General features: G+C 37.3%; 3 protein-coding genes and 2 long non-coding RNA genes across 5 annotated transcripts in view; all 5 read right to left on the bottom strand.

Annotated features, from left to right (window-relative positions):
- The window catches only part of LOC125000968 (protein piccolo-like), a 127,019-nt gene extending 122,517 nt beyond the window's left edge, over positions 1 to 4,502 (bottom strand). The window contains exon 1 of the mRNA XM_047576769.1: positions 4,260 to 4,502. Coding sequence (XP_047432725.1) covers positions 4,260 to 4,344 — 85 coding nt within the window. The 5' untranslated portion in view covers positions 4,345 to 4,502. The remainder of the gene's footprint in view (positions 1 to 4,259) is intronic.
- LOC125001065 lies at positions 124 to 1,330 on the bottom strand. Its single transcript, XR_007111474.1, has 4 exons — positions 1,304 to 1,330; positions 706 to 780; positions 251 to 535; positions 124 to 153 (listed from the first exon to the last, which is right to left on the bottom strand). It is a non-coding gene; the product is annotated as an uncharacterized LOC125001065 (long non-coding RNA).
- On the bottom strand, positions 1,325 to 2,487 carry LOC125001084. Its single transcript, XR_007111495.1, has 3 exons — positions 2,180 to 2,487; positions 1,875 to 1,949; positions 1,325 to 1,369 (listed from the first exon to the last, which is right to left on the bottom strand). It is a non-coding gene; the product is annotated as an uncharacterized LOC125001084 (long non-coding RNA).
- Positions 4,503 to 5,347: 845 nt separating the features above from the next.
- On the bottom strand, positions 5,348 to 24,103 carry LOC125001000 (T-lymphocyte surface antigen Ly-9-like). Its single transcript, XM_047576891.1, has 18 exons — positions 23,989 to 24,103; positions 23,758 to 23,821; positions 23,360 to 23,506; positions 23,033 to 23,158; positions 22,786 to 22,946; positions 22,480 to 22,576; positions 22,250 to 22,402; positions 21,830 to 21,955; positions 21,590 to 21,750; positions 8,936 to 9,065; positions 8,434 to 8,526; positions 8,307 to 8,333; positions 8,062 to 8,091; positions 7,708 to 7,746; positions 7,311 to 7,352; positions 6,870 to 6,908; positions 6,609 to 6,644; positions 5,348 to 6,327 (listed from the first exon to the last, which is right to left on the bottom strand). The coding sequence occupies exons 2-18, from the start codon at positions 23,816 to 23,818 to the stop codon at positions 6,311 to 6,313; spliced, it is 1,485 nt and encodes a 494-aa protein (XP_047432847.1). The 5' UTR covers positions 23,819 to 23,821; positions 23,989 to 24,103; the 3' UTR covers positions 5,348 to 6,310.
- LOC125001028 lies at positions 16,529 to 19,244 on the bottom strand. Its single transcript, XM_047576942.1, has 6 exons — positions 19,047 to 19,244; positions 18,854 to 18,917; positions 18,195 to 18,383; positions 17,298 to 17,423; positions 17,052 to 17,215; positions 16,529 to 16,943 (listed from the first exon to the last, which is right to left on the bottom strand). Exons 2-6 carry the CDS (start codon positions 18,912 to 18,914, stop codon positions 16,848 to 16,850), a joined length of 636 nt encoding a protein of 211 aa, XP_047432898.1. The 5' UTR covers positions 18,915 to 18,917; positions 19,047 to 19,244; the 3' UTR covers positions 16,529 to 16,847.
- Positions 24,104 to 24,270: the final 167 nt, after the last annotated feature.

Here is a 24,270-nt window from a genome sequence, read left to right as displayed (position 1 = left end):
TAAACGGTTTGTTTTGGAAAAACACATTAATCAACTATGAAAATACCTGAAGATTAAGATTTTGTCAGTGGTTTCATTTTTTAAATAGTCTTTAAAAACCTCCTATTGATCCCAGTAACTCACCATGATCAGTTTTGTCGTCTCCTGTCGTCTCTGATGAAATGATAAAAAAAATCATGTCAATCTTTTTGTTCATAGTTGATGAATCAGTTTCTCCTTGGAGTCACTTTAATGATCAAGTTTAACTCACCAGGTTTATCTCTGGCCTCGTCTTTGTCAGATTTTATTTCTCCTTCTGAAAAATGTCAGATTAATCTATGAAAATACCTGCAGATTAAGTCAAAGGCTGCATACGTTAAATAGCCATGAATAATACATACGCCGTGGTGGTTTAGCAGGTCGACCTGAAGTCTCTGATAAAATCACAAAGAAATAAGTTTGAACTTTTAATTTTCATAAAAACATCCTATTCAGTTGAATCACTCACCAGGATGAGGAGGAGTTCTGTCGTCTTCTGACTCCTTTGATGCATCAACTGATAAAAAGCAGATATTGTTACAGTCTAGGATGTTAAATGGGTTCAGCTTCAATCATCAGTTGAAAACTGGAGATAAATGTGATGGAGCTGCAACACATTTGTTTTGCTGAGGAAGAAGTGTCCATGTAGCTCACAATCACCACATATGTGTTGTCAAGGTTACTCACCTGTTACATTGATGTGGTCTAGAGTGGTTAATACTTGGACTTCACCATTGTTACCAGGAAGCAATGGTTTATTCTCTGTCAAATGATTAAAGAAGTGTGATGACTGCCACATGTTTTAGTTCCATAAAGTAGCTTCAACATTTACTGTTTTATCTCCTAGTGAGAGTAAAAACATTTCTCTTCTTTATAGACAGACTCTTGTCTGGATGATTTCTAAACTGATAAAACAGTCAAAAGAATCATCAGGACAACAATCAATCCGTCAAACTGATCAGTTTAACACGATTAAATCACATTTTATCAGCAGCTACACTGAGAGGAGAGACCTGTGATGTGTCTGCTGTCAGGAAATAAAAGAACCATCATGATGAATTCACATCTTCACAACACATTCACAAGGTAAATCTTCACATTCTTCTGACATGAAACCTACAAACTGCAGCTTTCTACTTTTCTCTGGGCTGTAGATTGATCTGAAAGGAGCTGGGATAAAAATCATTTTATATCCAGCTTTACTTTGACAATTGTCAAGTTCTTTGTTCATAGTTGATGAATCAGTTTCTCCTTGGAGTCACTTTAATGATCTAGTTTAACTCACCAGGGTCTTTGTTGAGTCCTGGAGACACTACAGGTGTCTGGGTTTGGTTAGATTCTTCGTTTCCTCCTGAAAAATGTCAGATTATTCAACTATGAAAATACCTGAAGATCAAATTTCGGTCAGTGGTTTCATCTTTTAAATAGTCACTAAAATGTCCTATTAATCCCGATAACTCGCCAGGTTGATCATTGGTATATGGGGAAGAAGCGCATGATTGTGTGACTCCTGACTCCTCTGGTGAATTCTCTACTAAAATGATAAACAAAATGATCAAGCTCTTTGTTCATAGTTGATGAATCAGTTTCTCTTTGGAGTCATTTTAATGATCAAGTTTAACTCAACAGGTTTGGACTCTTCATTATTCTGGTCTTGTTGATTTGTTCCTTGTTTGTCTGTAAAATGTCAAAGTGTCTTGTTATAACGTCTTTACTGATGGTTCAGTCCATCATCTGCTTCTACAAACTCTTTCCATAGATCCAGCTCATATATTCACATTCATAGTTTGTTTAAAAACTAAAAGCAGCTTTAAAATGGTCAAAATCACCACATATGTGTTGTCAAGGTTACTCACCTGTTTCACTGATGTGGTCTAGAGTGGTTAATGCTTGGACTCCACCGTTGTTATCAGGAAGCAATGTTTGTGTCTCTGTCAAATGATTAAAGAAGTGTGATGACTGCCACATGTTTTAGTTCCATACAGTAGCTTCAACATTCACAGTTTTATCTCCTAGTGAGAGTAAAAACATTTCTCTTCTTTATAGACAGACTCTTGTCTGGATGATTTCTAAACTGATAAAAGAGTCAAAAGAATCATCAGGACAACAATGAATCTGTCCAACTGAGCCGTTTAACACAATTAAATCACATTTTACTCACCATTGGTAGGAGAGACCTGTGATGTGTCTGCTGTCAGGAAATAAAAGAACCATCATGATGAATACACATCTTCACAACACATTCACAAGGTAAATCTTCACATTCTTCTGACATGAAACCTACAAACTGCAGCTTTCTACTTTTCTCTGGGCTGTAGATTGATCTGAAAGGAGCTGGGATGAAAATCATTTTATATCCAGCTTTACTTTGACATGAATTATAGAAACACTGTTAGTTAGAATCAATCCAAGGACTCAACATGTCACTGGTTCCAGTGTGGGAACGTCTCCACAGATAATTAACATGTTACTCACCAGCTCCATTATTTTTGAAACATGGCAGTAATGATAGTGGTGGTGGATATTTCCCTGTGAAATAAAAGAATTGTCATGATCAGTTCATCTGTCACTAATTTCTAACATTTTATGGAACAAACTTAAACATAACAAACAGTAAAAGCAGTAGCTGTGCAGACAGACCACATCTGGAGAAGTCAACATGTCAATAAATACATTTAGAATGATAATACACAAAGTTAATCTGGTACAATCATTATAATCTGCTGTGAATTTGTACCTGTTCTGTGTTTGTAAATGAAGAAACCGACAACAGCAATGGCCAGAACCAGAACCAGAAAGGGTATCAACCAATTCCGATTGCTACTGTCATTGTCTACAAAAAAAAGAAAAAGAAAATCTGTTAAAGGTTTATAATCACAATGTAGATAAATGTTGATGTGAAACTCACCAGGGATGGGGGTGGAGGGGGGGAGGAAGGAGAGGAAGGGGAGGATGGGGCGATGGGGAGGAGGGGAAGAGGTGGAGGAGGTGAAAGGGTTGAGTACTTCTCTGCTGCGTTCAGAGCTGACTGGGTTTGTTAACTCACAGGTAAACGAAGGCTCCGTATCGTCCTAGAAAACCAGTGAAGAACAACATCAGCTTGAAGCTCATGAACTAAATGGTTGTTGAACGTATGAAGTAGCTGATCTGTCTGTTACTGGTCACATTCACCTTTGTTATTATGAGCTGATTGGTTTTAGTCTTCGTTACATCACCTGACCACCAGGTGTAGGTGACTGGTTCAGAGTCTGTGGTGATGCCTTCACAGGTGAGATCACAGTGGGTCTTTTCATCATCACAGTTTTCTGACACAGTTGGTGTAGGGACGCCAGCTGATGGCAACAAACATTATTAGAATTTAGATGAATAAATTATTAGATATTTATTAGATATTCCAGACTAGGTCTAAGTCATAATTGCTCCACTTACAGATAAACTTGAATTCAGTTGGTTTCAGGACTTTGTTGTTGATCTCTGCTGTGTAGGAGCCGCTGTCCTCCAGTGTTGGATTTGGGATGGTCAACACTCCAGTTGCGGTGTTCAGTTCACAGCGACCTAAAATGATAAAAGTTACACAACACGTTGACTGAAGGTGTTCTGATTGTTTTCATGGTTTTAATTAAAGGTGTTAAATACCTCTGAATTTTGGGTAGAAGTCAACCGTTCCTCCGTACCACTCCACAGCCAGGTTTGAATTATATTTCCATGTGATGCTGGTGATGGATGAAGCCTCAGAGCCTGGACTCAGGACAATTATATCTCCTACTTTCTTGTACTCGACTGTAAAACAAACAACTACATCAGAACATGTCACTCCTCTCATTTACATGTGAAGAATCAAACAGACACTTTTAACATATTTTAAATGTTAGCTATAGATTTAATGATTAAAATACATATATTTGATACACTGCTTAGTATGTACTGTATTAGTAGAGTAGTAAAATTACATAATATGACTTTGGCTATGCTAAACACAGATGTGATAACCATACGTCCTTTTTACGTTACTATTCCTGGTTTACAGCAAAATAAATAAATATACAGATACATGTCCGTATCCAAGCTCATTTCATTGTTGGAGAATTTACTGACATCAAAAACAATGTATGGACTGAACTGAATAGAAAAAAATATGTAAGACGAAATGGGCATGCGCGTCCTGAATGAAGACGTAACCATCATAAAATATACAGTTTTATGACCGAGAAAAAAAAAAAAAAAACTTTTTTACAACGTACCTGCGTTACCTTGACCTGGTAACAATGTCACGAACAAGACAATCGCCGTCAAAGCCCAGGAGTTGATGGTAAAAACCGGCTCCATCGTCGCCGAAATCAATTAAAACGACACGGAAATAAACCGAGAGTTGGCTCACAATGTCTGGAACAAAATCTAGGGTAAAAATACGGCGAAAAGACGGATAAAACTCGAAGGAAGAGGAGAATGACGGAGAGCAGGTGTGAGCAGGTGTGAGCAGGTGTGACGGCTGGATAACAGGAGAAAGTGAAACTAAACTAAAAGGCGGAAGTGACGTGGTGCAGGTAAAAAAAAAAAAGAAAAAAGCATTACTCACGACCACAGGCATTACAGATAGATAGATAGATAGATAGATAGATAGATAGATAGATAGATAGATAGATAGAAACTTATATATATATATATATATGTATATATACATATATATATATATATATATATATATATATATATATATATATATATGTATATATATATAACTATTTTGCTTTTTCTTCTGCTTTGTTTATGGAAGCTCGTAGCTAACCTGTGAACTGCAGTTTTTAAAGGTATATTCAGATATACGATATTGACTGGCTGATGCTCTGTGTTTGTTATAGATATGTATAAATTACTAGATACTGCCAAAAAACTGTTATTTAAGCACCACACTAAAGTAGAAGTACTAAAGTATTCAACGTTTTTGTGCTTAAGTGTTGCAAGTAGTTTATTTAATATTTTCTACTCAAATACTTCAAGTAAAAGTGTAGTAATACACTAGTAGTAACCATAACTTTAACATAGTTGTGAATATATGAGCGTCTTGCTAGCGCGACGTTAGCTGGCTGGCTAGCTATCTCTATAGCTTCACCCGATTCTAGCCGTTTCTTCCACGGTTGCATCTTGACGAGCCGTGTTTCCACAGTAACGGTTGCTGGGATGCGTGATTGGACACGAGTAACGATGCAGCACATGGAAAATGTATCGGATTACAAGTATTAAACTCAGTATTAAACGCATTTTAGTACTTAAATACCGTGTACTCTGGTTTGTACATCAATGTGTGGTCATTGAAGCCAGTAAAGCAGTGTATTGTAAAAGCAGCATGTATTTAAAATTCATATCATTCATTGTAATACATTTTCCAAAAGCATGCCCTAATTATATTTTGATGTTTGTCAGAAAAATTGAACTTGAGTGAATAAAAACTTCCACGAAGCAAAAATACAACAATAAACATGGATAAATACATAAAGACAAATTTGATTACAATTCAAACTACAGTAAAAACAGGTTGTTTTGTGTAGGGACATCTGATTGGTGACGAATGTCCATTTAAGAAGAACTAACAAATTTAACAAATTAAACAAATAAATACTTGGTTGCCTGCACTAACCATAGTGCAGTCAGCAGTATAGCTTCAGTTGTAGAGAGGAAGGTCTTTTCTAAAATCGTCTTTGGCCCGATAGTAGCAGTAATCAGCAGCTTTCTTTCGTCCAGTTAAATGAGTTCTGCATCAGAGTAAATGTATATCATTTTTAAATCGTAATACTTTGAGGGAATTTGAATAGGATCCCTGAGAAGACATAATAATATTAATATCATAGGGCAACCGTCCATAGCTGTCACTGCAAGAATGAGCTGCAGGAAAGAGGAATCTCAAGTCATATGGAAAACAAAATAACCTTAAATAAACTCAATAAACTAACTGTGCGGTTTCTCTACCTCACTCACACATTCAGGTCTCACTGGGTCAGGCACAGTGGAAATACAAAGTGCATATTACAGGCGGTTACCAGCAGAAAGCTCTTTTGTCAAAGAAAATACAACAAAACAAATGTATAAATACACACAGACAAATTTGACTACAACTGTTAAATACATGGAGTTTGCATGTTTTCTTTGTAATTTTTTCTTCTTTGAATGTTTCACTCATAATGCTACACATAAACACCCATGCATTGCTTCAAGTGGACCCAGCTGTTCAAGCAACAGTATAAATAATAATAAAAATACTTCCAGTTTGGTTCATGTCTGCTGACTACTGGGCCTCTCAAGGGACCAGGAGAGCTGTGAAATGATAAGAGAACACAAACTTCCATTAAACGTGAAACCATGGTTGCTTATGGACCTCAATTTAAGTTTTGACAACTTGTTGGAAACTTTGACTGGATGTGACTTGAATTCATTTTGCATTGAACTGAGCTCCAGGTTCCACATAATGGTTGATAATGTACAGCAACAATGGAACCAAAACAGAACCATGCGGGACACCACATGATGGAAAAGGTTAATGATCTAAAAAGATAATATTAGTTGACAAAACTGTCATTAAATAACATTTCACTCACCTGGTTGATCAGTGACACGTTGAACTGTGGCGTACACTGTTAAATAATAAAATACCAGAACATGTGTCACTTAGAGTAAAATTTGTGACTATTTCTGACATGTCGGGAAAACAAATTAAACTGATTAATACAAACAGCTGATTCAGAAGCTGCAGCTCCAATGAGACACAAAATATTTGCGTGAAGTACAGAGTGGATGTTTAGTCTTGCTTGAATGTGTCTTGAATTGATTTAACAATCATTGAATAACATTTCACTCACCAGTTCCATTGGAGTTAGGAGGAGGCATTGGTGCGCAGTCTGTTAAAATAAAAAAATAAATAAAAATGTCATGAAGAGCACAGACATATTTACAGAAAATATCTTGACAAATTCATAATGTGATTATCCTGTGATTCCAGCTTTTAAAAATACATATATTTGAGGGTTTCATATGGTATTAAATTATTTGAATGTAAACTTGGCATTTTGCTCCTGCTTCAGTATAATGGTTGATAATCTTTAGCACATATAAAAATAACAATAATGGATCCGGAACAGGACCCTGTGGGACACCACATGATAAAAACACTGTGTCAGACAGAACTAATCCAAGGCAGATACTGTACTGCTGTTTCTGCTCAATGACATTTCCAAAAACTTGACTAAAAAGTGGATATTTGTTTGCAAATCAGCTATAATATTAAATAACATTTCACTCACCAGGTCCTTGGTCCCTGTTGGCAAATTCAACTGTGGCGTATACTATCAAATAATAAGAACAGAACATCAACATGTTGCATGGTGTAAAATCCACATTTGTCACTATTTTCTGACCATTTTTTATATGTACTTTTATGTAAAGCAATTGAAAACAAATCACTTATCAATCTAGTCATAAGCTGCAGTCATGAAGTTAAAGTTCTACCATGACTCGATTAAGCTGCAGCTCCAGTGTGAAACAGATATTTTATTTCAAAAAGACACAAACTATAAAGGACACAGTTTTAAGTAGTTTTAACTGGGTGTTTTTTGAATTGATTGTGTATCCGTCTCATTGCGCAATAACTGGTTCTCTGTTGTCACTGTTCTTAAAATTATTAAACAACATTTCACTCACCAGTTCTACCGTTGTAATCAGAAGGCAGTTTTCCGTAATCTGTTGAAGAAAAAAATGACCATGACCAGCACTCATCTCCAAACACACACAATCACAGTGCATTACAGGGAAACCGAAACAAAATTAATTAAAATACACATATATGTGGGTTTCTGACAGTAGTAAATAATTTATTATAAAATTTATTTAATGTTGATAACCTGCAGCAAATACATAGAGAACAATAATGGACCCAGAACAGAACCTTATGGGACGCCACATGACAGAAACACTGTGTGCAAGTTAAACACTTTGATTTTAAGTAGAGAAGTTCCTGTTCAATGATATTTAACATGAGTGAGTTGCATTACTCACCGTTGTTGATAGCTTGAACTGTGTCGTACTCTGTTAAATAATAATATATAATACAGTGTAGTCATTTTTAGAGAAAAAACTGTAAGCCAAACAGCCAATGAAATAATTACAATATTAACCACTTCACAATAAAAAGCCATGAAGCTTAAGCTTTAAGCTGAAAACTCCAGCTCAAACTCCAGCTCTAATGAAACACAACCTTAGTATGAAAACTAAGGGAACACAAAGTATCTGTTATTACTCACCAGTACCGATTGGCACTTGTGGTTCCACTGTCAAGAAATACAAGAAAAGTTACCATATTAATGTATAAAATGGTAGCTAATGAAACTAAATGAACTCGAAAGTTCACAGTCCTTTGTGATTTCTTACCTTTTCTGTGTTTGAGTCTATATAAGACGATGACCACGACCAGCAGAATGAGGAGCACCAATACCAAGATTGGTATAAACAGAGTCCGATTCCCTACAAAAAGAAAAGGAAGAATACATTAATAAAACTGCAAACTTTTAGCAACACTGCTAGCTTATAATGAAGTGCCCTGTGGTGTTCTAAACTAAGAAAAGCTGTAGTCTGCAACTAGAAATGAGGAACTGTGCTTTGATGATGATGATGATGATGATATAAATATATATAGAAGTGCCAGCGAGGTGGCACTGCATATAATTAACATAAATACAGGCGAAAAGACCAATGTCTGCTAATATTAGTCTAGATTCTCTGTTAACTTCATGAATGTTTTTCTACAGAAGTAAACCCCCAGCAACATGACGTCTGTCCTACAGCAACAGTAAAATGGAAAGTTGGGACAAATGTTACCAGATTGTAACACCTGTGAGAACATGATGTAGATAAATGGTGATGTGAAACTCACCAGTGATGGAGGTGGAGGAAGGGGGAGGAGGGGAAGAGGGGGAGGAGATGAAAGGGTTGAGGACTTCTCTGCTGCGTTCAGAGCTGACTGGGTTTTCTAACTCACAGGTAAACGAAGGCTCCGTATCGTCCTAGAAAACCAGTGAAGAACAACATCAGCTTGAAGCTCATGAACTAAATGGTTGTTGAAAGTATGAAGTAGTTGATCTGTCTGTTACTGATCACATTCACCTTTGTTATTATGAGCTGCTTGGTTTCACTCTTCGTCACATCACCTGACCACCAGGTGTAGGTGACTGGTTCAGAGTCTGTAGTGATGCCTTCACAGGTCAGAACACAGTGGGTCGTTTCAGCATCACAGGTTTCTGACACATTTGGTTTAGGGACGCCAGCTGATGGAAAGAAGCATTTAATTAGATTTAATATTAATAAACTATTAGATATTCCAGACTAGCTTCAGTCCTAATTGCTCCACTTACAGATAACCTTGATTTCAGTTTGGTTCAGGACTCTGTTGTTGATCTCTGCTGTGTAGATACCACTGTTCTTTAATGTCACGTCTGGGATGATCAGCTCTCCAGTTGTGGCGTTCAGTTCACAGTGACCTAAATGAAAAATAAGCAGTGATGGGAATAACAGCGTTAAAATAAATGGCGTTACTAACGGCGTTACTTTTTTCAGTAACGGGTAATCTAACTAATCACTATTTCCATCGTTACAACGCCGTTTCCGTTACTGAAAATTAAATAGGACGTGTTATAAACTAAAGCTGTCAGTTATCAACCGACTTACTTGGTTTTCAACCACAGGAGCCGCAAAGCTGTTTTTATTTTGTTTTGTTTTGTGCGCTTGGTGATGATGACTGGCTTTCATGATAAGCCAATCATAGGCAGTGTTCAGTTTACACACAAACCACACACGCACACAACAACTTCACACCCACACCCAACTAGCAGAGGTAAGCGGCAGCAATGCTGAATGTGGACGAAAGTTGCGAGTTGTCACTGGTGGACCCGGGTTTTTTCTCTCTGATGCTGATATATCTGCCTGTTACATTCTGACTGGACGGCCTGACAGACTGTATCATTGTAGAAGCTTCAGCTCAAAAACAAGTTTTGTTCTACTTCCATAAAGACTGATCTCTGAAGGGCAGAGATTGTTGTTCCTTTTTTTCAATCAAACAAATCAAGCGAGTTGTTACACTATCGTTAAAGGAAGCACATAGGTGAACGGCGACAGTGTTTATATCCAGCTTGTATAGCGATCTCACACACTTTAATGATCATGGCAGCTCTGCATCCAAGAAAAAGAGGAGATTTGGCATCAGATATCTGGCTCTGTGCAGGACACAGTGATTTATTCTAATATCAGCAGCCTTTAGAAAGAGCGGGGGTTTGACGGGTTCAATCTTCAGGTCATCAACACACTGTAACTTTATCTGCAATGTACACGATGACGTATGAGGGAGGAATAAACAGGCACACAGCCCTCACAGGTGGATGTCTGACCCGGGAGTTTTACTGATGTGAAAACACCAAAGGCAAGTCAACCCGGGTCGTCCCAGGATTTTCGAAATCTACCAGTTGGGGCCTGAGAAGCAATAAATATTAAAAGTACGTGTCTATGCAATTCTACTCTATGCAACTGGCTGTGAAACCTGCTAAGATAACAAATACAAATTATTAGATATATTTAAACGTAAAAAAAAAAGAGTAACGCAATAGTTACTTTCGATGGTAACTCGTTACTTTTATAGTGGAATAATTCAGTTACTAACTCTTTTTTGGGGGGAGAAGTATCTAGTAACTATAACTAATTACGTTATAAAAGTAACGAGCCCAACACTGAACATAAGTCATGTTTTTGAGGTTTTTAGTTGGCTTTTAATGATATATTTGTTTAAAGACTCTTTAAGATTACATCAAATAGAAAAAAGTTTTACTGAAGGTGTTTGTTTCGTTTTCATTAAAGTTGTTAAATACCTTTGAACTCCCGGTAGAAGTCAAACTCTCCTCTGTACCACTCTGCAGCCAGGTTTGAATTATGTTTCCATGTTATACTGGTGATGGGAGGAGTCACAGAGCCTGGACTCAGGACAACTGTGTCTCCTGGTTTCTTGTAGGTGACTACAAAATAAAAAAATTAATAAATAAAAAATAAAAAAAACTGTCATTCTTTAAATACACGGTTTATCAAATCATGGACCATTTTACATTTACCATAAAAATGTCTCTTTAAACAACTTAACTTACAGAACTTGTTTATTATTTAGCTGTAGTTAGAAAAACATGTCATGTAAAGTTAAAATATATTAAATTAAAATAAGCCTTTAATTTATCCCACAGAGGGGAAATGGATGTTCAACTATTAAATATAGATCATCTGACTCTATAGAAACTGACCAACCTTTATTTGTCCTAATATTCAAGATTTATACAGAAAACAACCTCAAACAATGAGACCAGAGAACAGAACGTAGAGTTTTCCATGAGACCATGCTGTGTATTTTACTATAAAACAGAACTTTTCAACACTTACCAGCTTGAACAGTTGTCAGTGGCAGGAGTATGATCGACAGGATAAACCAAACTGGATTCATCCTCTGGAAGAAGAACAAGTGAACACAAACCTCCCTCCAGTTACACTGAAATAACTAATAAATGAACCAGTAAATCAGGAAACGCTGATCAGTGCGAGTGTGAAAAGTTATTTCCTCATTTGTTAAATAAATAAATAAAGTCTCAGTGACTGGAGACATGTTTTAACTAATGTGTTTGTTCTGGTTGACTTACCAAAGGTTAGAAAACGACGCACCTGAAGCTGAGGACGGTTTAAATCTATAAATGAAGAAGGTAAAACTCCGTGTATTATTTTATCTCCTTAATAACGGACTGCCTCGGAGCCAGAGTCATATTAGACTCCACCCACCTTTTTCTTTCATTCAAACGCTGAGAGAGTTTCTACGGAAACAGCTGATGAACTGATCCACGACGTGACGCATCAACTCATCATATCCACGGTTTATTTTTATTTTACTTCCTTCTTCAGCTTCTACAACTGAAACTTGAAGTGAAAAACACACACAAACAGAGCGAACACGGACCAACACAGGACGTTTATCTACGAGAAGTACACAAACTTCGGACATGCTCCTTGGTAGTCGGGACTTGACAAGACAGATTCTGAAGTACGTACTTGATGACGCCACGGAGTGCATTCTGGGATACCTGAGTGAACATCCGGGTATTCGGACCGTAGCTCGATGCCACTGTCGCAAACGTATGAAGAAAACTGAAAATCATCATGCCGAGGAATTCTGTACACTAATATAATCTTTTGTTGCCCCTTGTTAAGTTCCCTTCTGTAGTTTTTATTCTTGTATCTATTCTTATCTTGTTTTTATATATACAATTATTATTTTTATGTAATGTAATAACTATTTTTGTAAATTGCTGTTGGTATTTATGCCTTCTGAAGAGTGGTTGGCGTCATTTCAGAGGAGGAGAGTAAGCTACATGTGAATGTTGTATTTGTTTTAAAGTCTCTGAATAAAGTTCAGGAGAAACAAAACAAATAAAAAAGTCAACATGGCCTGTGGACAGGGGTTTGTATGCATGCATGTCTCTAACAGAGGGGTTTTCAACTAAATCTTTTATTGTGTTACTTGAAGCTGTTTCAATGGAAGTCAGTGATTTTCTGAATCAGACACAACAAAAAACAGAAAAATATTAACATATGCAATTTTTAGAGCGTTTGTGATGAGGACACTTTTGTCCCTTAATGGTAACAACTTAAAAACTTTTTTAAATCGGGCACCACAAAAAAATTAAAAAAAAAACATCAAAATCAATGTTGCTACTAATCACTGACATGTCCAAGATATGACTAACGACAGGATATTTGTTTCCAAATAAGATGAGACGATCCTCTATTAAGGGTTTTTGATGATAGGGTTGTTGATCTGGTCGCTGACTTGGAGGCCGACTTGATTTCCCACAGCACAGGAAATCGTGGACCCTGTATCCTCCTAGAGATCCAGAGGAAAAACAACATCAGCCTGAAGCTCCAGAACCAAAATGTGTCACATTCTTGAATACGTCCCACTCACCTACTAACTCCATTATCATGTTTGTACCTTTGTTATGTTGATCTCCTTGGTTTGCCTAAACCCCACCTCGTCACCCAAGACCCAGGCATAGCTGATTCGTCCAGCAGCTGTAGTGTTGCCTTCACAGGTCAGAACACAGTGGGTCTTTTCATCGTCGCAGCTCATGGAGATGGTTGGTTTAGGAACAGGTACTGATAGAAACAAACATTTAATTAGAGATCAGATGAATAAATGGATTAATATTCCAGATATTCAGTCAAATGTACTTACAGATAACCCCGAGTTTAGTTGTCTTGATGGAGTCACCGTTGATCTCTGCTGTGTATCTGCCGAGGTCCTTTAGTGTCAGGTTTGAGATGGTCAGCTCTCCAGTTTTGGTGTTCAATGAGCTGCGACCTAAAATAATATTAAGTCCTGTTTAAATTTCAAACATGTGACACCAGTTTGTACATACACAACACACTGCACCGTGGCAGTGATCGCTGCAGGACTGCAGACAGATTTACCATGTAGCTTAGCAACAGAACGAGGACCATTGACACAGCTAACGTGTCCCCTGTAGGACCAACCAGCTGCTCATCGGTGTTGTGAATAGTTCACCCCGTGCACAGGTTTATGCCAAAACCGTGCAAATGTTGTATCTGGCTACAGCTCTGCTGAGACGTACAACTAATGTACGAACAAAGTACGTAGGTGACAGAGGTGGGAATGAGATGAAATGAAAACTGGGTTCACCTTATGGCCGAACTAAAAATCTAAAATCTAAATCACCTCGGATAGAAGAAATGTAAAACCTCATAAAGATCAGCTTAATTTATTAATTATGACTTCAGATTAAATCAAAATCTTGACTGAAGGTGTTTGATTGATGATCATTAAAAGTTGTTAAATACCTTTGAAGTCCTGGTAGAAGTTAACGTCTCCTCCGTTCCACTCTGCAGCCAGGTTTAAATCATGTTTCCATGTTATTCTGGTGATGGGAGGAGTCACAAAGCCTGGAATAAGGAAAACTGTCTCTCCTGGTTTCTTGTAGATGACTACAAAATACACAACAATATCAAAACCTGTCATTCTTTAAATAAACAGTTTAATGAATCATGACACATTTTACATTTACCATAAAAATGTCTCTTTGAACGACTAAACTTACAAAACTTATTTATTATTTAGCTGTAGTTAGAAAAACATGTAATATAAACTCCAATATGTTGAATTAAGATAATCTTTCAGTTTATCCCACAGAGGGTAAATGGATGTTCAGTTATAAAATATAGATCATGTGGGTCTATAGAAACTGAACAACCTTTATTTGTCCTAATATTCAAGATTTATACAGAAAACAACCTCAGACAATGAGACCAGAGAACAGAACGTAGAGTTTTCCATGAGACCATGCTGTGTATTTTACTATAAAACACAACTATTCAACACTTACCAGCTTGAACAGTTGTCAGTGGCAGGAGTATGATCGACAGGATAAACCAAACTGAATTCATCCTCTGGAAGAAGAACAAGTCAACACAAACCTCAAGTTACACCTATTTTTAAAACGCATTTGTTGAATAAGTAAATAAAGTCTCAGTTACTGGAGACATGTTTTAACTAATGTGTTTGTTCTGGTTGACTTACCAAAGGTTAGAAAACGACGCACCTGAAGCTGAGGATGGTTTAAATCTATAAATGAAGAAGGTAAAACTCTGTGTATTATTTTATCTCCTTAATAACGGACTGCCTCGGAGCCAGAGTCAGATTAGACTCCACCCACCTTTACCTTAGATTCACAGATTGAGAGAGTTTCTACGGAAACAGCTGATAAAACTGACCCACGACGGGACACGGTTTATTTTTTATCTTACTTCGTCTTCAACTTCTACAACTGAAACTTGAACTGAAAAACACTCACAAACAGACCAAACACCGACCAACACAGGACGTTTATCTACAAGAAGTCTGTGAATAAAGTTCAGGAAAACAAACAAAACAAACAAATGAAAAAATAAAGTCAACATGGCCTATGGACAGGGCTTTCTGACTTGTGTGTCTGTGTGAATGCGTAATTGAGGGTTTTTCAACTAAATCTTTTATTGTGTTACTTGAAAGTAGTAGAGAACGAGTCCAAATGTGAGAAAAGAAAAAGTGCAGCAGCAGTTTCAATGGAAGTCAATGGGTTTTTAAATCGGGTGGCACAAAATAAATAAATAAATGATTAAATAAAAGTCCATCAAAATCAAAGTTGCTACTAATCATTGACATGTCCAAGGCTCCAATAATCAGCCCTAGAAAAATCCACTTTGCATTTAGATTACTGCAAATATTTCAATTTTTGAGTTTGATACACAAATTCATTTGGGTAAAAACATAATTGACATTTTGATTCCATCACAAACACTGGCATAAAAAGGGTTAAAGTCAGAAAATAATCAGACTTTTAGTATTTGTGATTAGGACTGAAGTGGATTTAAAGATTTTGTAAAGAAAAGAAGAAAAATTGATAACGTGCTATTTTCAGGGCGTTTTTGAAGAACACATTTTTGTCCGTTAATGCTAACAATGTAGCAATTTAGGATACACAGTGTACAAATGGAGCTTCATTTGAGTTTGAACATTTGCTACATATATATATATATATATATTATATATATATATATATATATATATATATATATATATATATAATATAAATAAAAGACCTTTGCCAAACATGATAGCAAAAAGCATAACTACAACGCACCATATTGCTAGTGTCAGTGCCCAGCACGGCTAGTCTGGTAGCTGAAGCTAACTATCTAATTAGCCAGCATATGAATTAGCCTTAGGGTAGCCTTTCAGCGAGGCTAACAATCAAACTGGCACCGAAGTCAAAACATAATTGCTAATTAATAATACTTTTAAATAAAGTGTGTCACGTTGGGAAATATTAATCCACCACATAAAATAGAGAAAGTAATGTCTCTTTGATGTATTAGCATTGTATCTGCTCGTTACAGTCAGCACAGATAGAATTTATTGAAATATAATCAGTAACTTGGAACAGAAAGATATTTTTTTCTTTTCAAAGACACTAAATGATAATTGTATTAATATATTATTCATCATATTTTCGTCAGGACAAATAGCATCAAACCGGGAGCGAGGCCACTGTGTTAGCCAGCTGCAAGCACCTTGGATTAGCCTAGCTCGATAGCCTGAGCTAACATGGTGGAGAGTTGGGTGGGTGGGTTTAAACATCCAGGCTGTCTTAGCTCCGCCCCAACACAACCCCCAGGTCCATATTTAGAGTATGTGCGTGTCCAACATGGCGACCACTGGCTCCGCCCAGTTTGGGCTTCATTTTCGAGGTGACATCACAATGGATTTGTCCATAGTATGAACAGTGATGTATATATTATATCTATTCTTTTTATTTTCCATCATCACTGCTTTAAAAACAGACACTGGTCAGTTTTAATGCATTTAAAATGAAAAACATTAACCCAGACTCAAGTCTATGAGGTCAACTCGTCCATTTTTATTACAACCAAATGCACAGTGTGTACATTGAAGGCCATCACAGGTGAGTTAAACCACGTTCTCATCGTACGTACTTATATCGTTGTATGCCGTGGTATTATTCAACAGTAAATGAATTTAAGGTTAAAGACATAGTTTGACACAAGTGATTCTCGGACTAAAAAATGTGTAGAAATTATAATCACGGTGTTTCTGTGTCAAAGCACACACTGGTCACATAGAGCAGATTGATATTTAAGAAGATATGACTAAAAACAGGATATCTGTTTTATAATAGACGATGAGATGATCCCTGTTAAGGGTTGTTGCTGAAAGGGTTGACGACTCTGTCACTGAATTCGTAGCTGACTGGATTTTTCACCACACAGAGAAGCGAAGGCTCCTTCTGCTCCTAGAGATCCAGTGGAAAAACAACATCAGCCTGAAGCTCCAGAACCAAAATGTGTCACATTCTTGAATACGTCCCACTCACCTACTAACTCTGCTATCATGTTTGTACCTTTGTTATTTTGATCTTCTCAGATTGCCTCCATCCCACCATGTCACCCAACGTCCATGAATAGCTGACTTCTCCAAGATCTCTAGTGTTGACTTCACATTTCAGAACACAGTGGGTCTTTTCATCGTCACAGCTCATGGAGATGGTTGGTTTAGTAACAGGTACTGATAGAAACAAACATTTAATTAAAGATCAGATGCAAACATTAACTAATATTTCAGACAACATTCAGTCAAATGTACTTACAGACAACCACGAGTATCTTAATCTGCATGACCTCATTGTTGATCTCTATTATGTAGCCGCCGAGGTCCTTTAGTGTCAGGTTTGAGATGGTCAACTCTCCAGTTGTGGTGTTCAACGTGCTGCGACCTAAAATAATATTAAGTCCTGTTTAAATTTCAAACATGTGACACCAGTTTGTACATGCACAACACACTGCACCGTGGCAGTGATCGCTGCAGGACTGCAGACAGATTTACCATGTAGCTTAGCAACAGAATGAGGACCAGTGACACAGCTAACGTGTCCCCTGTAGGACCAACCAGCTGCTCATCGGTGTTGTGAATAGTTCACCCCGTGCACAGGTTTATGCCAAAACTGTGCAAATATCAGTGATGACGTTGTATCCGGCTACAGCTCTGCTGAGACTGATAGTGACTAAGCCAGTTGCAGTGCTTCTTGGGTAGGGTGATCAGGAGTGATAGACTTTGATGTTTGACTTACACATTGATTGTTTGTGCTGAGACTGGTGTAAATATTGCTCAGTAAAATGGTGCCTTCAACTGTGTGTCTTTTGAAAAAATAAATAACAGTGAAAAAAAAGGGTAAGTAAAAGTAAAATCAAATCTATTTATGGGTTAAAGCTATTGCACGTGTAAATACTTCAGTTATGTTATGGAGACAAACCATGTACGCAAAAAGTAACAAACAAAGTACGTAGGTGACAGAGGTGGGAATGAGATGAAATGAAAACTGGGTTCACCTTACGGCCGAACTAAAAATCTGAAATCTAAATCACCTCGGATAGAAGAAATGTAAAACCTCATAAAGATCAGCTTAATTTATTAATTATGACTTCAGATTAAATCAAAATCTTGACTGAAGGTGTTTGATTTGTTTTCATTAAAAGTTGTTAAATACCTCTGAAGTCCTGGTAAAAGTCAACCTCTCCTCCGTTCCACTCTGCAGCCAGGGTTAAATCTTCAGACATATCTGTACTAAATTTCCATGTTATATTGGTGATGGGAGGAGTCATAGAGGATAGACTAAGGACAACTGTCTCCCCTGGTTTCTTGTAGATGAGTTCCAACTTGTCGAGAAAAGAAAAACCTATAGATGTGCCAGAGTGAAAATGCAATTTGCAACAAATCAAAACCTGTCATTCTTTAAATAAACAGTCTATTAAATTATGACACATTTTACATTTACCATAAAAATGTCTCTTTGAACGACTTCATTTATAGAACTTGAACTTGTTTATTATTTAGCTGTAGTTAGAAAAACATGTCATGTAAACTCAAAATATAATAAAATAATCCTTTAATTTATTCCACAGAAGGGAAATGGATGTTCAACTATTAAATATAGATCATCTGACTGTATAGAAACTGACCAACCTTTATTTGTCCTAATATTCAAGATTTATACAGAAAACAGACTCAAACAAACATTTATTAGTTTTAGATTTTTTTTTTTTTTTAACATTAAATGCGTAAAATGAGACCAGAGAACAGAACGTAGAGTTTTCCATGAGACCATGCTGTGTATTTTACTATAAAACAGAACTTTTCAACACTTACCAGCTTGGACAGTTGTCAGTGGCAGGAGTATGATCGACAGGATAAACCAAACTGGATTCATCCTCTGGAAGAAGAACAAGTCAACACAAACCTCAAGTTACACCGTTTATAAAACGCATTTGTTGAATAAATAAATAAAGTCTCAGTTACTGGTGACATGTTTTAACTAATGTGTTTGTTCTGGTTGACTTACCAAAGGTTAGAAAACGACGCACCTGAAGCTGAGGACGGTTTAAATCTATAAATGAAGAAGGTAAAACTCCGTGTATTATTTTATCTCCTTAATAACGGGCTGCCTCGGAGCCAGAGTCAGATTAGACTCCACCCACCTTTACCTTAGATTCACACGGTGAGAGAGTTTTTATGGAAACAGCTGATAAAACTGACCCACGACGGGACACGGTTTATTTTTATTTTACTTCCTTCTTCTTCTTCAACTTCTACAACTGGAACTTAAGAAATCACACACAAACAGACCAAACACCGACCAACACAGGACGTTTATCTACGAGAAGTACACAAACTTCGGACATGCTACTTGGTAGTCGGGACTTGACAAGATAGATTCTGAAGTACGTACTTGATGACGCCCACGGAGTGCATTCTGGGATACCTGAGTGAACATCCGGGTATTTCTTTTTTTGTTCTTTCAAGAACTTTATTTATCAAATGTATCAAATACAGAGTAAATAAAACACAACAAAACACAAATATAAAACAAGAAGAAAAAATAAAAAAAAAATCAAATAACGTGTTTGATGCCTGCGGGGGTGTTTACAGGAAAATATTAGATTGCTCACAAATATTAATTGTTTTGATTCATCGTTCTGATTGTGACTTTTTGTTGAGTGTAAAAAGCCAATAACTGTCTTCACATATTTACATGCACAGAAAATACACACAACAAGAGCAACAACCAGCGTTACAACTAGGTATGAGCGAGTACAGCATTATCTGTATATGTTAACCATACGAATTATCTGTATCTGTACTCGAAGTGGGCGGGGCCTGCATCGGACGTGGGCGGGATTTGATCAGGAAGTGGGTCGGGTTTTGTTGAAATGGGCGGGGCTTTAACCGGTATTTTGCTCACGCAGTTGATATGGGTTGATCAGAAATTGTGGTTTTGATCACGATAGCAAACGAACTATTTACAAGTTTTGCAACAATGAATACAACACATGCTGTTGCAATTATCAAGTAAAATGCAACTGACAAGAGTTTCATGTGATTTTTAAGAAACATTTTTTGGTTCTTTTTTATTTTATTTTTATCCACACCAGGCACCAGGTGTGTGAGTTTGTGTGTGTGTAACAGAGAGAGCGGTTGGGGGGGAGGTGTAGCTTAATTAGTAATATTTATACCACTGCTACCATTATTTTTTAATGGAATAACAACAAGAGAGTGTTAGAAACTGCGTGAAGTCAAAAAACTGGTTAGATCAGCCGACGGTTAAAAAAAGAAAAAAAAAAATCTCTGACAGGCAGAGACGCAACGCGAGTCGCATTAATCTGCACCACGTCCGAACGAACCCACGTTTACCAGAACTCCACTGGTTGATAAGTGAGTACAAACCGGAGAAAAAACAAACCTGAAGCTGAAGAAACTCTAAACGGTAACGGAAAAGACCGCGAACCTGAGAGACAGAGGGCTGTTGTGTGTCAGAGTGAGCAGAGCGGGACACAGCAACGCGTGTATGTGTGTGGGGGAGGGGCGTGGCGCGGCGCCTATCACAGAACGTAGACACAGTCAGATAACCAATGAGGATTTTCATTCAATCCGAGCACAGATATCGACTCGTATTACTCGTATCATACTCGAACTCAGTAAAAGTGCTCGATCCATACCGGATACTCGTTTCAGCCGACTATCCGGCTTACAACCATGTACAGACCTGTGACCCTCCAGAGGCTACAGAGAATGAATGAAAAGTGTACAGAGAGGTGTCTTTTTATCTGTTGTGTAGAGTTGAGGTTTGTTGAATCCAGATCTGGTCTCTGTGGTCTCTCAGATCATCTCATGCTGAGATTCTTTAAGGTCAACACTTGTTAACTTCTCTGTGAAACAAATGGACAACGTAGTCATAGATGATCCTTTATTAGCCCCATAGTTTAAATGACTGTAGCAGCAATAATAATCAATCTAGTGATTGTACGTAAGAGAAGTGAATGATGTCAATATGAATCAATTTATGATAATAATAATAATATAACAATACATATTTGATTCTGTAGAATAAACATATAGTTCTGTGAGTTCTTACCTTTGTTTCTTCTGCATTTTTTAAATAATATAAAACTAACTCCCACCAGAATCAGAAACAAGACCACTATGATTATCCAGAACAGAGTGTCTACAAAAAAAGAAAAACCAGAAGTGAATGAATGTATCAGTGGTTTTCAAGCATCCTTCATTCTAATAGTAGCTGATCTCCTTCTTTAGTTCGTTAACAGAACCTTTAAAAGGTTCATCACTAATGAACAGACGTCACTTATTCAGGTGGTTCATCCTCTGAGGTCACTGTGGAGATATTTACTGATGTCAAACTCACAGTTGGTGGCGAAAGGGTTGTCGACTTTTTCGCTGCTTTCAGAGCTGACTGGATTTTCCACCGTACAGACAAATGAAGCCTCCTTATCCTCCTAGAAATCCAGTGGAAAAACAAAAACATCAGCCTAAAGCTCATGAACCGAAATACGTCCCATTCACCTACTAACCCTGTTATCATGTTTGTACCTTTGTTATTTTAAACTCCTTGGTTTCACTCTTCACCACATCACCTGACTTCCAGGTGTAGGTGACTTGTTCAACACCTGTAGTGTCGCCTTCACAGGTGAGAACACAGTGGGTCTTTTCATCGTCACAGCTCATGGAGATGGTTGGTGTAGGGACGCCAGCTGATGGAAACAAACATTTAATTAGAGATCAGATGAATAAATTAATTACTATTCCAGACATTCAGTCAAATGTACTTACAGATAACCTTGATTTTAGTTGTCTTGATGGCGTCACCGTTGATCTCTACTGTGTAGCTGCCGCTGTCCTTTGGTTTCAGCCCTGAGATGATCAACTCTCCAGTTCTGGAGTTCAACCTGCAGCGACCTAGAAGGACAATAGTTAGATATAATTATAGTTTAACAGCTATTTTACTCAACAGAGGGGGTTGGAGCTTGTTCCCAAATGTACTAATCTTCCTTTCAGAGGGTTTTTGCTGACTTTAAACCTGGATTACATCTGAATCTGTGTTTATGTTTTGATGGTTTTAATTAGGTTGTTTTGGAAGAATTACTGATATTTTATACTTTCTTAATGAGAGTAAGGGCCTGACCACCATTAAAGACTCTGTGGATAATCACCACATACATCCACTAACTGTTAAATAATGAGTGACTGTACCTATGAAGTCCTTGTTGTAGACAGGTTCACCTCTGTTCCACTCCACAACACCGTTGGATCCATGTTTCCAGACTATACTAGTGATAGTAGCATCTTTAGAGGATACACTAAGGACAAGACTGTCTCCCACTTTCCTGTACATGTCTGGATTATCTGTGGAATAAAAACAAGTTATTTACATCAATTTCTGATATTTACCATGTTAGATACTTGATGCTGTGACGACTCACCTGTGTTGGAGATGAGGACTGGGTTGACGACTTGTTTGCTGAATTGAGAATTGACTAGGTTTTCCATCTTACACCTGAAGAAAGACGTTGTCTCCTCCTAGAAACCCAATAAAAACAACATTAGCTTGAAGCTCATGAACCAAAATGGTTCTTGAATGTGTAAATTATTTTATCTGTCTGTTACTCAGGCTTGGTCTGGAGGTTGCAGGCTGGTTTTTGTGAAGCGTCTTGAGACGATTTGTATTGTTATTGGCGCTATATAAATAAAACTGAATTGAATTGAATTGAATTACTGGTCACATTCACCTTTGTTATTTTAAACTCCTTGGTTTCACTTTTCACCACATCACCTGACCACCAGGTGTAGGTGACTGGTTCAGAGTCTGTAGTGTCGCCTTCACAGGTGAGAACACAGTGGGTCTTTTCATCGTCACAGCTCATGGCGATAGTTGGTGTAGGGACGCCAGCTGATGGAAGCAAATATTTTTGTTAAGATGAAAAAATAAATCAACATATAAATAACTCAAACTTCTGTCCTAATTCCTCCACTTACACATGAACTTGATTTCAGTTGTACCCAAGACTCTGTTGTTGATCTCTGGTGTGTAGCTGCCACTGTCCTTTAGTGTCAGGTTTGTGATGGTCAACTCTCCACTTTCAGTTTTCAGTATACAGCGACCTGGAAGGACAATAAGTCACATATTTAAGGTTGTTTTACGGCCTTTTAAGTTGTTACAACTGAAATCACCTCAAAGAGACTAAATGTAAAACCTCGTAAAGATCAACTTAATTTATTAATTATGACTTTTTCAGATGAAATCAAAGGCGTAACTGTAGGTGTCTGTTTTTTTTTCAAGGTTTCATTACAAGTGTTAAATACCTTTGAACTCCCGGTAGAAGTCAATGGCGCCTCCTCCGTTCCACTCTGCAGCCAGGTTTGAATTATGTTTCCATGTTATACTGGTGATGGGAGGAGTCACAGAGCCTGGACTAAGGAGAACTGTGTCTCCTGGTTTCTTGTAGATGACTACAAAATACACAACAATATCAAAACCTGTAATTTTTTAAATAATCAGTTTATTAAATCATGACACATTTTACATTTCCATAAAAATGTCTCTTTAAACGACATTTACTGACATAGGAAGTGAGAATGTGCTCTTCCTGTTTTTTCTCTCAACATTAAACGAGTAAAATGAGACCAGAGAACAGAACGTAGAGTTTTCCATGAGACCATGCTGTGTATTTTACTATAAAACAGAACTTTTCAACACTTACCAGCTTGAACAGTTGTCAGTGGCAGGAGTATGATCGACAGGATAAACCAAACTGGATTCATCCTCTGGAAGAAGAACAAGTGAACACAAACCTCAAGTTATACTGTTTTGAAAACGTAAATCAGTGTGAAAAGTTATTTCCTCATTTGTTAAACAAATAAATAACGAAAGAAAGAAAGGCTCAGTTACTGGAGACATGTTTTAACTAATGTGTTTGTTCTGGTTGACTTACCAAAGGTTAGAAAACGACGCACCTGAAACTGAGGGCGGTTTAAATCTATAAATGAAGAAGGTAAAACTCCGTATATTATTTTATCTCCTTAATAACGGACTGCCTCGGAGCCAGAATCAGATTAGACTCCACCCACCTTTACCTTAGATTCAACATAGAGCGCTGAATCGTACGTCAACGTCGCCGCCATCTTGGATGTGGCAAAGTGGAGCGATCAGAGCATAGACATATATACGAGAGACATGTATATGAACAGTATGTTCATCAACGTGAATATATAAA

This window comes from Mugil cephalus, chromosome 23 (assembly GCF_022458985.1).
Source record: "Mugil cephalus isolate CIBA_MC_2020 chromosome 23, CIBA_Mcephalus_1.1, whole genome shotgun sequence".
Lineage (NCBI taxonomy): Eukaryota > Metazoa > Chordata > Actinopteri > Mugiliformes > Mugilidae > Mugil > Mugil cephalus.
Note: the sequence above shows the minus strand (reverse complement) of the source record. Positions and strands in the feature narration are given on the sequence as shown.